General features: G+C 43.0%; 1 protein-coding gene across 1 annotated transcript in view; it reads right to left on the bottom strand.

The window, feature by feature from the left end:
- The window catches only part of LOC147626338 (nifU-like protein 2, chloroplastic), a 39715-nt gene extending 27004 nt beyond the window's left edge, over positions 1 to 12711 (bottom strand). The window contains exons 1-3 of the mRNA XM_086816484.1: positions 12457 to 12711; positions 11872 to 11995; positions 11459 to 11775 (exon numbers count right to left, since the gene is read on the bottom strand). Of these exons, the coding sequence (XP_086672610.1) occupies positions 11459 to 11775; positions 11872 to 11995; positions 12457 to 12543 (528 nt within the window). The 5' untranslated portion in view covers positions 12544 to 12711. The remainder of the gene's footprint in view (positions 1 to 11458; positions 11776 to 11871; positions 11996 to 12456) is intronic.
- Positions 12712 to 15497: the final 2786 nt, after the last annotated feature.

Here is a 15497-nt window from a genome sequence, read left to right as displayed (position 1 = left end):
ATGAAGATTGGAGAGGACGAGAAGAAGAGAAAGTTTGAATCGGGGCTCCATCACATCATCCAACAAAGCTTGGGAGTGTACCCAAATAAGACCATACAAGAGCTTATACACTCAGCCATGATTGCGGAGAACTTGCACATAAAAGCACCCACAAATAAGCCATTTGCAGGTCAAAACAAGAGCAAATTCAGGGCTGGTTATGACCAGAAAAAGGGTGGACAGCCACCTAAGAATGCTCCCAAAGATGGCCGAGATGCAAAGGATGACTCCGAAAAGAAGCCGGGGGGTAAACGCCACAATTTTGGGCTCTCAAAACAGCAATTGGAAGAGTACAGGAAGGCTGGAAAATGCTTTAAGTGTGGCAGTAAAGATCATATATATCCTAAATGCCCACAGAATCCTAAGAATGCTGAGCCTAATGTGCAAAAGCCTCTTGTGAATGTTGTACCCAATGTGCAGGGTAATACAGGGCATGAGCCCAAGAGTAGAGTCATATGCAAGGCTTGGGGCAAATTGAAGGATCAGCCCGCTTTGTTTCTTTTTGATGATGCTTCCACAGATAACTTTATATCCGTACAGATGGCTGCCGCCATAGGTCTCAATGTGGAAGACATGGGAATGCAAATGAATGCAGATGCCGCCTTTGAGGGCAAACAGGTTGATGTAACTCCGGTCATTGGTAAGCTCCGTGTACATATACAGGACTACCTCGACTATGAGAGCTTTTTAGTGGCTCCTCTTACAGGTTGTGATGTTTTGTTGGGGATGCCCTGGCATCACCGTTTAGAGCCTGTTAAGGCTTACAAAGAGAAGAAAATCAGCTTTGTACATAGAGGCCGTGAGCACTCTATAGATGCTGGTACTACTGGAAGTACCATACCTCTTGTAAGCCATGTACAAATTAATAAGGCAATAAAGAAATCAGCTTGTTCTTACTTGGTTTTTGTACGTGATACCATTGAACATTCTAGTGTTGATGTTAGTGCATTAGATCAAGACAAGCTTAACTTTTTGAATGAGTTCAAAGATTGTTTTGCAAATGCTTTGCCAGCAAGGTTGCCACCAGAGAGGCCGGAAGATCATTGCATAGATCTAATTCCCGGTAGCTCTCCACCTAATAGGCCACCATATAGGGTGAGTGCTAGTCAACAAGAAGAAATTATGGCTCAGGTGAATGAACTTTTGGAAAAGGGTTTGATTCGGCCTAGTTCCTCGCCATATTGCTCGCCGGTACTTCTTGTTCAAAAGAAGGATGGTACTTACAGGATGTGTGTTGATTACCGTGCCCTCAATAAGATAACCATCAAGAATCGGTTTCCCATTCCGCGTATTGATGACATCTTGGACAAGCTCGAAGGTTCGGCATGTTTCAGCCGAATAGACCTCAAGAGTGGGTATCATCAAGTGAGAGTGGCACCTCAAGATGTACACAAGACTGCATTCAGGACAGCCTTTGGTCTTTATGAGTTTTTGGTGGTGCCTTTTGGCCTTACAAATGCACCCGCTACCTTCAACAGGATGATGGACAGGGTGTTCAGAAAGCATAGAAAGTTCACAGGTATATTCTTTGATGACATTATTGTATTCTCAAAGAATGAAGCCCAACATCGTGAGCACCTGGCTATTGTGTTTAAAGAGCTTAAGGAAAATCAGCTCTACATAAATGCAAAAAAGAGTGAATTCTTCCTCCCAGAGATTCACTATCTTGGTCACATTGTATCAAAGGATGGTGTACGCATGGATCCCGCAAAGATACAAGCCATGCAAGAATGGCCAGAGCTGAAATCAGTCCATGAAGTGAGGAGCTTCCTTGGTTTATGTGCTTACTACAGGAGGTTCGTCAAGCATTTTGCTTTCATTGCCGCTCCGTTACATGACTTAACGAAGAAGAAAGCAATCTTTAAATGGACACAAGAAGAGAGAGATGCCTTTCAAAAGTTGAAGAGTGCAATCATCTCGGGACCGGTACTCATTATTCCGGATTTGCACAAACCTTTTGTTGTGGAATGTGATGCAAGTGGGGACTGCATAGGGGCTGTTTTGAACCAAGAAGGACATGCCATTGCCTATGAGAGCAGACGCTTGCAACATGCAGAGCTTCACTTACAGGTTTATGAGAAGGAGTTGTTGGCTGTAATTCATGCCCTTACTATTTGGAAACACTATCTTTTAGGGGCTGATTTTATGGTCAAAACTGATCATCAAAGTTTGAGATACTTTTTGACTCAAAGTAAGCTCTCAGAGAAGCATATGAGATGGGCAAATTTCCTCTCAATGTTTCATTTTCACATTTTACACACTCCAGGGAAAAAGAATGTGGTGGCGGATGCCTTATCTAGACGACCACAGGTTCATGCTATTACAGTTGCATACCATGAGGACTTATCGGATATGCGTAATACTTATCATTTGGATGAGGATTTTGCACATGTATGGGCTGATTTGCAAGAGGGTATTGCTGTCCCATCTTATGTCATAAGAGATGGATATCTCATGATGCAAAATCGTATGTGTGTGGTAAAGAACCTTCGCCATAAGGTTATGGATGAGTGCCATGCTCCTCCATATGCAGGTCATAGAGGCATTTTGGCCACAGCACAAGCTTTGGAGAGGTATTTCTTTTGGCCACATATTCGCAAAGATATTGAAGCATATGTACGTGAATGTATGGTGTGTCAAAAGGTCAAGTTTGATCGACATAAAGCACCTGGATTGCTTCAGCCTTTGCCTATACCAAATGAACCATGGGAAAGCATTGCTATGGATTTCATTATGGATTTGCCAAGGATGCCACAGGGAAATGATGCTATTTGGACCATTATTGACAGGTTTAGCAAGCAGGCACATTTCATTCCCGTGCGCAAGACAATAAAGCCAGATCATATGGCTAGGATGTTTTTGGCACAGATATTCAAACACCAGGCACATTTCATTCCCGTGCGCAAGACAATAAAGCCAGATCATATGGCTAGGATGTTTTTGGCACAAATATTCAAACACCATGGCATGCCTAAATCTATTGTGGGGGATAGAGATCCTAGAACCACAAGCTTATTTTGGCGCGCATTGTTTGACAATATGGGTACAAAGCTGAACTTCTCATCAGCTTACCATCCACAGACAGATGGGCAAAGTGAAATAGCAAATTCAGCCGTCCTCGACTTGCTGAAATCTTATGTATCCGACCGCAAATCGGATTGGGAGAAGTATTTGCCACTTGTGGAGTTTGCCTACAACAATACGGTACATACTTCTACGGGCAAGGCGCCCTTTGAGATTATCTATGGCAAGGTGGTACTACCACCCATCCTTCGTACAAAGGATGAGATTTTTGCAGCAGATGAGTATGTCAGAGACTTGGATACTGCATTTGCACAGGTACGGACAGCCATAGAGAGGTCTCAAACCAAGAATAAAAAGGCAGCTGATAAGCATAGAAGGGATGTACAATTCAAACAAGGTGATTAGGTCTTGCTGAAATTTGAAAAGGCACGCCTTCGGAAGAGGCCAGGGAAAGAGGGAAAGTACCCTAAACTTTCCAACAGGTATTATGGACCTTTTCAGATCTTGGAGAAGATCAATGATGTTGCATTTCGGCTTGTACTCCTAGATCATTGGAACATGCATAATGCTTTTCATGTGAGCCTATTGAGGCCTTATGTGGGACCGACACCGTTTGAGCCGGTTTTGGAAGACCCACCCGAGGTGGATGAGCTAGAAGAAATTCTTCAACCTGAGCAGATTGTTTTTCACAAGGAACGAAAGCTTGCGGGAGGCAAACTTGTTCGTAGGTACCTTGTGAAGTTCAAGAATTATTCAGCTTTGGATGCGAAATGGATGGATGAGGCCTACTTCGAGGATTACCCGGATCTTTTGAAGGCCTATCTGGAGGCTTTTCAGTTGCGGTCAACTGATTAGAAGCCGGGGGGATGTCACAAATCCCTATATTCTAGGGACATGCGGATGCGTGTCAGGCCTAGAAACATGCGGATGCATGTATGTATTATACCTGGGCATGTGTATGGATCATATGAGTGGATGCATATGAGTCCAAGGACATGGCAGGACATTTGTGGACTTTCGGGCGGTGCCCGTGTGGATTCCGGCCATGCACACATGGTGTGTTATGATGGCAGGCGGAATATTTTCAAGTACAAGAATGATGATAGGTGGTTCTCCAAGTTTACATGTGCACAATGCATAAATGATGCATGCCATAACTTTATTTTACTTTGTGTGACATTGTCTTGCTGCCTGGACAATGCTTGTTATTTTGGCTTGTGAAGTCCGAGGGACCGGGGACGCCCGGGCACCTTGTGGACGCGTGTGTGCACTCCTGTTTGGGCCTAAAACTGTGGGCTTATGGGTTTTGCAGGTGGTAAGTGCGTCCACACTCAATTTACAGCTTATTTCATTTACTACTAAAGTTTATTGGTTTGCAAGTCCACACTCATTAATAAGTGGCCGGACAACTTATAATGCGTTCGCATTTGGTTGGACCAAAATTAATGAAGTCCGGACAGCTTATGGCCATTTCCCATTTGGTTGGACCTAAACTTATACAAACAGGACAAATGGAGCACTATGGGCTGGACACCTACCTGGACACCTTATGGGGACACTTGTCAGCCTGTTTGTTAACCCACCAAGCCCCATAGGTGGCACTGGAGAAAGGCGCCTCCTTCAAGAGGTCATTTGGGCTGTTTTATTCATAACTCAACACATTGGAGAGCTGGTTGAAGCTTTGGGAGTTGCTACAGGGCTGGTTGCTTGCTTCCCGGACTCACACAAGCTTGGATATCGATCCCCACACTCTTCTAAAGGGCTGGTTGGTAAATTTCAGACCTGTATTTTCTGGTTATTGCGAGATTTGGGCTGGTTACAGGTGTCCAAAGTCAACTTGGACAATACAGGACAGCTCTAGGGACCTCCACAGGGCTGTAGGACCCTTTACAGGTGGATTTCTCGCGATGGAAAGCTGCTGTTTTGGACTGGTTATTGCATAAAACAGGCCGGACAGCAATGGAATATGTGAGCATGGAAGTGTCTCAAGGATTCCTGGTGTAACAGGTGCTTAGGGCAAGCATTGGAGACACTTGCTCGCGGAGAACACAGGTTTCTGGATCAGTTTCTCGCATGGAAACAGGACCTAAAGATCCATTTACATCCTGTGCAGGGCGGAGTACCTGTGAGGATTGTGATACTCTTGTGCAGGGCGGATGTACCTGTGAAGAGGCTTATGCAGGGCGGATGTACCTGTGTGTAGGGCGGATGTACCTACAGATTCTCTTGTTTGAGATGTATTCATACATGATGTATTTGGAAGAATCAGGTGCAGGCTAGTGGTGAATCCCCAGGCACCCGTAAACTTGTACTTGCAGACTCTTTTGGTAATATAACCTAAAGGGGGGGGGTCAGCCTATCATCAGCCCCTTTATGTGGTGTACTGTCATTTTCAGCTTTGTGGTTGTAATGCTCAAGTGTTAAGTGCTCAGAATCTTGTTCACATTTATACGATTCCAATACACGCGTCCGCCTCCCGTTACACTGCGTCCCAATGAGTCTTCAATGGCATCTGCATGAAAGAGCTCAACAGCCCCACGGAGAAGCTCAAGTCCAATCTGGTGTTCAGCAACCAGATCAATGAACCAACCAACTTCCGGTACTGCGAGGCATCAACTGGCTCACAAGGATCTGTAACGGTTAACTTTGTGTTTGGGTCCATCGGCGAAGTAATAGGCTTGCAGTTCTCCATCCCAAAGGCCTCAAGCAACTCGTGAACATACCGCTGCTGAGAGACGAAAAACCCCCTCTGGGTCTGCCAGATCTCCAATCCCAAGAAGAAGTGGAGTAAGCCTAAGTCGGTCATCTCAAACTCCTTTGACAAGGCAGCCTTCGTCACTCCAATGTGCTCCACATGACCGCCGGTGAGAATGAGATCATCCACATAAAGGATGATAAGTGTGACCATGCCGCGTTCACGAAAGAGATGCAGGTTCGGATCTGTAACCGATCTCTGGAATCCAGTCCAAATAAAGAAGGAATCAATCTTCTGATTCCAAGCCCTGGGAGCCTGCTTAAGACCATACAAGGCCTTACGTAACCTGTAAACCATCCCTTCCGATCCTGGAATAATAAAGCCTGGAGGCTGCTCAACGTCACCTCCTCCTGCAGGTCACCATTAAGGAACGCAGATTTTACATCCATCTGGTACATGGGCCACCTCTGAGAAGAAGCAAGGGCAAGAACGGTCCGAATCGTGGTCATCCGCGCTGTCGGTGCAAAGGTATCCTCGTGTCGATGCCTGGCCGCTGAGCATAACCCTTAGCCACGAGCCTGGCTTTGTGTTTGTCCACCGACCCATCAGACGCGTACTTGGTCTTAAAGACCCATTTGACACCAATGACTAACCGCTTCGACGGCCTCGGTACCAACTCCCAAGTGTGGTTCTTCTCGATGGCATCAAGTTCCACCTGCATGGCTTGCCTCCAAGTACCCTGTGAAAGGGCTTCCTTTACGGAAGTGGGCTCTTTATCCTGCATGATACGAGACATCAGAGCATAGTTCACCTAAAGAAGCTCCGCCGTGTTGCTTTTATCTCGGACTCGATGTGATCTTCGAGGGCCGTCCTCTGTGGTCCACTCGGAGGGTAGCTCCGTGACACCTGACTCCCGAAGGGTGTCTAACAACCACCTAGGTACTCGAACAGATCGTGGAGCCTCCTGTGGTCGCGGGGGCTCAACTCCAGCTGCGGGCTCAACCTCCTGTGATGACTGAGGTGGATCAACTGGAGTGGTAGACTGGGAATCATCATCAGACTCCTCTGGATCTCCAAGAAGTGGCGGCTCCTCGACAGGGGATGCTGGAACATGCTCGTCAAAGACCACATCCCGGCTGACAACAATCTCGTCCCTCTCTGGATAATATAACCTGTATCCCTTGGAAAGAGAGTACCCCACAAATACCAGCTTGCGAGACTTGGAGTCAAGCTTCCCCATCTTCTTCTTCGGAATATGTACATACGCGTCACTCCCAAAGACACGGAAGTGCGAGACATCGGGTTTCCTGCCAAAATATGCCTCAAATGGAGTCATATGGGGTTCAGAAGTCGTCGGAGAGCGGTTAATGGTATGGACAGCTGTTGCCACAGCCTCACCCCAAAGTGGACGAGGAAGATCACGATGCTCCAGCATGGTCCTCGCCATCTCCACCACAGTCCTGTTCTACGTTCAACAACTCCATTCTCCGAAGGCGATCCGGTATTGGCCAATTCCCTCTTGATGCCATGATCTGCACAAAACCGGAAAAATACAGTCGAGGAGAATTCACCTCCTTTGTCAGCCCTACGAGTCTTGACCTGGAATCCAGACTCTTTCTCCACCATCACGTGCCAATCCTTGAACCGAGCAAAAGCCTGGTCCTTCTGGGAAAGAAAGTAGACCCACGTGAATCTGGTACAATCATCAACAAGCAGCATGAAGTAGAGAGATCCTCCCAAGGAGTGTTGCTGCTGGAAGCCCTCTAAGTTAGAGTTGCAACTCTCAAAGCACTATGCAGAAATTTATTGTGGGTAGGTGACCCCTTGGGTTTATAAGATTGCAAAATTCAAATGAGACGTGTGCTACACTCCCAAGGATATGGGTGGAGTGGCTATACCAGACATTACACTCCTTATCAAAGAATGCCAGCCAAATGGATTCTGAGGACTTTCTATAATATGAATGAAGAATGGAGCATCTCATTGTTTAGAAACACTAGTCTAGTCCAAATAGACTACTATAGAACTTAAAACCTCCCTTTGCATGCCATCTTGTTCCATCCAGTCCCTCTGACAATTGTTGGAAGCCCCCCCCATGAAATCTGTGCTGGGTGCCTGGATGGAATCGGGATTAACAAATACAAATGATAGGCAAGTATGCTTGTTTGAGATATGCATTTGGAATGTCCTCTTTAAAGATCCAAAGAACCAGATGGACATGCTTATCCTCATCAACAAATATATGGGCAAGATAAAAGGTAAAATGCGGTTCGATTTTGGCAGCCTTGGCGACTCAGACAATGCCCAAAAGTGCATAGGACATAACCCAATGGTTGGAGCACAAGTTAGACCCATTATGAACACAAAATATAATTTTTTGGACAAAGTTGTACGCTAAAAAGGCAAAATCGACACAATTAGGAATTTCTATCTTTTCCCTATAAATAGGATCATTACGCATTCATTAGAATCATCATTCCAAGATCAAGGGGATCCATTTGTCAAAGTCTACAAGGCATAAGGACACAATGGTGAATCAGCAAGAGCTTCTCTTGTTCGATTGCAAGTAGAGGGCTTCAAGGATCTTTGGTATGCATCATGATTCATGACGTTGTGAATCAACAAGATCATTGTATATATAGCATGTTTTGGCAATATACAATAGATTAGGTCTCTCTCTCCTCTTTTGTGTCTGCTAAACATAAGATTAGCGTTAATCTTCTTTGCTTGGTGTTAATCAAGAACACGCTTCCGCAACGCATGTCACATTGGTAGCAGCATGACTTCTTGCAAGGCTTAAAGAAAAGCAACTTCAATTGGAAGCACAACAAGCACAAATTCAAAAAGAGTTTTTTAAGCTCTTCAATGCTATAGAAACGTCCATGGCAGCATCGCCACACACGTAGTTAGAATCACCTAGGGTTGTGAAGCAACCCAACACCGAGAGCATTGACCCAAGGAAGAGAGAGCTTCAAAGACAAGAGACGTAATCACAGAAGGACGTGTTTTCAAGGAGGTGCCATTACCCAAGATGCATGTGCCAGAGCCAGAGCTAGAATCAAAACCAGAGCCAAAGCTAGAGCCAAAAGCCAAGCTAGAACTAGAACCGTAAATTGAGCAAGTGGATCTTTCCAAATCCTATTTGGAGGAGGATGAGGTCAGCCCGAGGAGCTTATACAAAATCTCTCCAAATCTTGTGAGGAGACAGAGACTAAAAGTGATTCAGAAGATCCAGAGATTGAGCAAGAGAACTTGAAGACCAAGTCAAAGAGCTTGGGAATCAAGCCAATGGATATGAAGTGGAGTCTTCAATTGTACCGGAACAGAATAGGAGCAAAGGTGCATGGATTTACCCCAATGCTCCAAGATTAGCACGAGGGGATGTCATGTGCATCCATTAATCCCGATGCTCATGGACATCCTTATGCTCGTCAGCAAATATATGTGCAAGATAAGAGGTAGAATATGGTCCAATTTGAGCAATCTTGGCGACCCAAATGATGCCCAAAAGTGCCCAAGACATAGCCCAATGGTTGGGACACAAGTTGGACACACTATGAATACATAATATGACTTTTTGGACAAAGTTTTGTGGGCTAAAACAAGTAAACCCAACTCAATTACAATTTCTATCTTTTCTCTATAAATAGGATCATTAAGCATTCATTAGAATCATCATTCAAAGATCAAGAGAATCCATTTGTCAAAGTCTACAAGGTAGCAAGGACACAATGGTGGGTCAGCACGAGCTTCTCTTGTCCGATTGCAAGCACAGGGCTTCAGGATCTTTGGTATGCATCATGAAGTTGTGAATCAACAAGATCATTGTATATATAGCATGTTTTGGCAATATACAATAGATTAGGTCTCTCTCTCCTTCTCTTCTGTGTCTTCGCTAAACATAGGATTAGCGTTAATGTTCTTTGCTTTGCATTAATCAAGAACACACTTCCGCGACACATGTCACATTGCCTAGGGCTCTCTACATGGAGCACCTTGTGGGATCATATCTAATACAGATACTTTACAAAGAATTTACAACTCGAACAGACGAGACAACAGACTAGTAGACTACTCCTAGAAGAAAGAATCATATTAAGTGCCCCAAAAACAAACCTCTTTCAAACTTTGTGCATTCACTCATTAAGCATGTGCACGATTATACATTGAACCGGAAAAAAATACTTATCGTGATGCTCATTGCATGTCATTTAATATGTGGAATATGTTGCAAGCAAAGGCATTATGGGCTATTTGGATCAGAATGAATCATTATGTTTTCTCCAACAAAAGTACTAATCCTTTGTACTTGTTCCGTTCTAAATGTCACTTAAAGATGATCAGGCTACAGGACTGGATTGCTTCAAAGCAAGAGAACCTAGCGTTTCCCTTCAGCGTCTTCAATCTCTATGTGATCAGCGCATCTTTCAAGCTTCTCGAGTGGCAGTGTTTGCTGAAGAATTTGAACTTCAATGTTCCAAGCTGGCCAAGGAGATCAAACATCGTGAAGACAAACTCCACCAACACATTGTGCTTCTCACGCAAATATCTCAATGACATTCGATGTTGGCATTTGTGTTCAGCCAGGCTGCTGGAGTCTATTGTCACTACTGCTAACTCAGTATGTCTAGTCATAAGTCTCTGCTTAGACATCAGTTTCTGTTGAATTCTGCCTCAGTCACCATTTGGTCATCCCCTTTTGATATGTTGTTGGCCACCCTCTTTCTACAGGATGGCTTCTTGTAAAATACTTCTCTTTTCAATACAGTTTCCCCTTTTCTCAAAAAAAAAATGTATGTCCTGTCAAGTATCTAGAGCCCTAACGAATATTTCTGAGCATTTTGCTTCTTTCTCAAAATCCTTTGAACGACTATAAACTCAAAATCCTAGGCCAAAGCTTAAGCTGCATCAAAGGCTATTGGAGTAAATCTGGCCCACAATTTATGAAGCACCAAATATCAGGCCACAAACCACAGAAGTCAATACTGCTTACACTTCCAAAAAGGAATGATCAACTGGTAGCACCGTGCATCACCATCTTCCTCTCCCTTTTGACTAACAATCGAACACTTCTCTTCAAGCTTCTGTGAGGAAGAAAACACTGACAACTATATCCTTTAACAGTTTCCCTCACCAGCATCATCTGAAGACTTGTAAGTCTACGACTGTCTTTACCAAAAAAATAAGCTGAGAGGTCACTGTCTTCTCAAAGGACTGAAATTTCCCAGACATAGAAGTTGGAGCCTAAAGGGCTGGCGACTTCTCTATGCAATCAGCCCGAAAGCCTTCCTCTTGGAGACAAGTGAACACAAATCTCTTCCTGGCCATCTCAGGCAGAGTGCCCAGAAACTGAGACAAAGTCTTTCTTTCTTACCTAATAGGAGGCCAGCATCTAGTCTGTCAACTTCTGTTACAAGGCCAGTCGCTTCTCTTTTATTTCAAATTCAAGATGGTTTGGATCAACTCTAAAATGATATCTTCAGTTACCTCACAGTTAGGTATCAAAGCACAATTGCTTGGCCATGACATCTGGTTTTCAGTATCAACCCTTACCTTCGTGTTGTGGGAGCTTGTCAATGAACTAAAGCTTTATTTTACTTTTTGCATGCACTTTCAACAAGAATATTGCTTTGAATTTCCCACAAATACCATGACAGCTTCTCCCTGTCTGACCACTGATTAAGAGGTAAAGGCACTCACCTTTTCAACATTTTCTTCTGTCAATGCGAGGCCCGTCTCCTCATCCATGACTTGCTCCACGCCTACAATCTCTGGAATCTTCTCCATCAGCCGGCGTTCAATGCCCATCTTCATCGTCATCATAGAGCTGGGGCAAGATCCACAAGCTCCTTGGAGCTTTAGTTTCACCACCAATCCATCAATCTCATAGAGTTCTACATTACCACCGTCTGACATTAAATAAGGCCGGACTTCATCTAGAACCGATTCAACATTTTCCTCTGTCAAAGCCAAACTCCCCTCTGTTGATGCCTCCGGACTAGCTACCGCTTCAGGGCCTACAAGTCCAAGGAGTATAAATATTTACTTATGCAGCTCAAAGATAATGAATCCTTCTAGTTGAAGCCCTAAATGTTAGATAAAATCAAATTTACCTCTTTGAGGTTTGCAAAGTGTTGAACTTCCTGGCAGTGAGCGATAACCGGAAAAAAACACACATGCATCTTTATTTGATAACATGTTCCTCACGTTGAGGGTGTAACCATGTGACAGCAAGGCCTGCCCAAGACATTTTTTCAGAAAAAGAGGAAAAAAATCAGCTACCATAAGTTCTGAGAAATCCAATATACTGTGAGCTACATCATTATTCATTACAATGCTATCGTTTCCCTTTCATCTTAGTTCTTTCCTTCACTTTTTTCTGTCAATTTACTTCTTTTTTATTAACTTAAATTATACCATTTTTATTCGTTTTGCATCATTACTTTTGTGTTGATGCTCAACATGATGCAATTTGATTATTAAATTTTACTGCAATTCAGGTCAATGGATTTGCAGTGCACCTTTTCACATGATGCACTCAACAGGATGATTTTTTGGTCGCCAATTGTGAAGGGTGGCATTGCATTTAATAAGAACAATATTTTCTGTGATTTTCACGAAGAAACCCTAGAAAGCAGCCGTCGGAACTTTTGTATCAAGAGGACAGATAACTGTGTTAGAGCAGGAGGGGTGTGTACCTGAAGAGGCGAGTGGTCATGGAGAGAGCATCTGCGGGAGGTTCCGAAGAGAGGCAAAGAAGGACGTTGAACGTGCAGAGTCTGCATCTCTGCACAAAACGCAACCCTAAACGTGTTGATCCAACCGACGACAGCGACCAAAGCAATGGTGTGACGAGCTCGTGGATGCAATCGTAGCTTGACAGAACGCTAAGAAGAACTGCAGGCTGCAGATGCACTAGGACGGGTAAGAATCAAGGCGCCCAATAATATCATCACCTAGAGGTGGGCACCCAAATACTATGGTTGCTATGAACATCAATCAACTTGCTACGCCCAATTCCAATTCTATCAAAGTTGTGGAGGGTGTTCACTCTAATCTACCGAGCAATTGATTTGTGTTGGGTCTTGTCCGCTGCCTCCAAAGTGGCCAATATTTGGAAGGGAGGTACCCCTTGTGGTACTCGCGTGTGTGTGTTAAGTAGTATGGTGTGTGTGTGTAGCCGCGTAAAATTCTAGTACATGACTAGGAATGGAATAAGTCCTCATGAAAAAAAATGATAAATAATTATATATATTTGAAAAATATCTCTCTCTACATGCATACATAACACTATACAAATATGAGCACCTACAAAGTCAGCATAGAAAACCTATACTTTAATATGTCCACCTTGAAAGTCATCACAAAATATTGTTTCTTGAAAGCCTTCGAGTTTTTAAAATCTTGCAAGCCTTTGAGTTTTGAAAACTTGAATTTGAAAAGCCGAATATCTTTCTGTAAGACTTGGAAAGCTTAATACGCACTTTGTCAAGCTCGATACTGAGTGTACATGATGCAAGCACGGGTCACATCGTAGTGCTTATACATGTTTAAGCCGTTAGTGTAAGCAATGTAGAAATTTAAGACTAAGAAATTTGTCTTTCTTAGGAACATTGTCTCTTGAAATCCTTTGAGTTTTGAAATCTTGCAAACCTTTGAGTTTTGATCTTAAAAGCTTAATATCTTTTTGGAACACTTGGAAAGCTTGATATGCACTTTAGGAAAACCTTGATATGCACTTTTTCACTATTGTACATACTTATATTAGTTACATATCTATTTATCTATCTATCTATCTATCTATCTGTGTGTGTGTGTGTGTGTGTGTGTGTGTGTAACCATATTTTCATGTGCTCTGAAATCCTATAAACTTTTGAGTTTTGAAAAGCTTATATATATATATCTTTTTGTAACACTTGTAAAGCTTGATATGCACTTTGTCAAAGCTTCAAGCATCTTGATATTGCATGTAGCCTTAGTGTTATGACATGTATACATAACATGATGTCATAAACATATGGAATGCTTGACCTGACTAGGCAGGCCACCAAAGATGAACTCACTAAAAACTCCCCATATAACAACTAGTTAACCTATTCACATGTTTAACTTTTAATAAGTTTGAATAATGGTTGCACATAAGCATATAACATCCTCTTACTCAAGCAACACACACACATGAAAAAACTCCCAACTTGACAAGGGCTTTATGCCAGAGCTAGCTTGGATGATGGAAATATATGTAGGTCAACATTGAAGCTACGTAAATAGTAACATTAACACTAACTTGATGGTGGGTCAAGTAATAACTTGATGACTACATGAATCTGCATGAATGCATGAATGCAGCTGTTTACACTGATAGAAAGATAGCAACAAGACAATGAAATTTCAATAAACAAGGGGGTTAAACGTGTTTACTATTGGACCTTAAACGAAGACCAACAATGGCAATCTCTGTAACTTGGGTGGCCTTCTTTTTTGAACTCAGTTTGCATGGGCTTGATACATTATATACTATCTAAAACCAGCTTTGATGACATTGCCTATCTCCTAACTTATGATGTTTACTTTCACGTCCACACCACCATCCACATAGATAAATGTTCAAGAACATGCAAAATATTATGATCTGGGTGGCATGTATGAGTGATATTATCGTTACAAAACCACATCCATTGTGCTTTTGGTCCTCCTACCCTTGGATGTTGCCTTTTGGAGTAGAAACAAGGTACCACCACTCATAGTAAACTACTTTGCATCTGTCAAAACGGGGCAGCTTCCCATCTATCAATCCAAGACACTTTCCCTTTACTTACACTCTCCCTTTACTTACACTCTCTAGTCTCCATCCTGAACCCTAGCGTATATGAGCTATTAGAAAAATGAGCACTTGATGACTTGCTTCGCTTACTTTGGACTATTAGTTTATCCCTAAGTAATGGTATTGGCTCTACTACTACATGCTTCATGCACCATTCGTGAAACCTATGTTAGTGAAGGTGTACTCATTGAGGATGCTCTCTGAATTAAAGCTTCCAAGTTAGGGCCATCCCCAGCATGTCTGCCAATCATATTTGCACACTCTATAACATGGCATTTTCCATGTTCAAAGTGCACAACAATCGTACAATGGTGTCTTTGTCACAAACCCTCCTCTAGTTATGTATGCTCTCAACTAGGTTTGATCTTGGAGTATATGCTATTGAAAAATCATTTTCTCAATACTCCACCCTTGTGTTGTTTCACGAGTGTCACATATGTGATCTATTTTGTAAGGCCCCCCATATGAGGAGTAGCCATTATGTTGAGCACCCGGGCACCCGATAGTTTCCAAATTTAGACACTCGATGGTGGCCAAGCGTGGCCAGATGGTTAGGAGACGGCTTACATAGAGTTGGCACTCTGCCAAGTAGGATACATACTTGTGCGGGCTATGTGACGCATTAGTGAGTGTTAGATCGTAAATCGAAGACACACTATTCTTGATCTCAAATAGCTATGGGAGTTGCACAAAGTCCCTATGAGTTCATACTATTATAGTCTAATATGGTCCCAATCTGATGATTTGGTTAGTTGGTCATTTTGGACCAACCACGAGTCATGGGTTGACCGATGTGTTTGACCTAACCCTGGGTACTATATATAGATTAGTTTAGTGTCTTTAGTTCATCATCGAGTTCATTATGTTCAAGCACTCTTATAAGTAAGACATACTTTGTCTAGAGTCTATCTAAAT

The sequence above is a fragment of the Cibotium barometz genome, chromosome 22 (genome assembly GCF_041138505.1).
Source record: "Cibotium barometz isolate CiBa-2024 chromosome 22, ASM4113850v1, whole genome shotgun sequence".
NCBI classification, from domain to species: Eukaryota; Viridiplantae; Streptophyta; class Polypodiopsida; order Cyatheales; family Cibotiaceae; genus Cibotium; species Cibotium barometz.
This window is presented reverse-complemented; position numbering and strand designations above follow the sequence as displayed.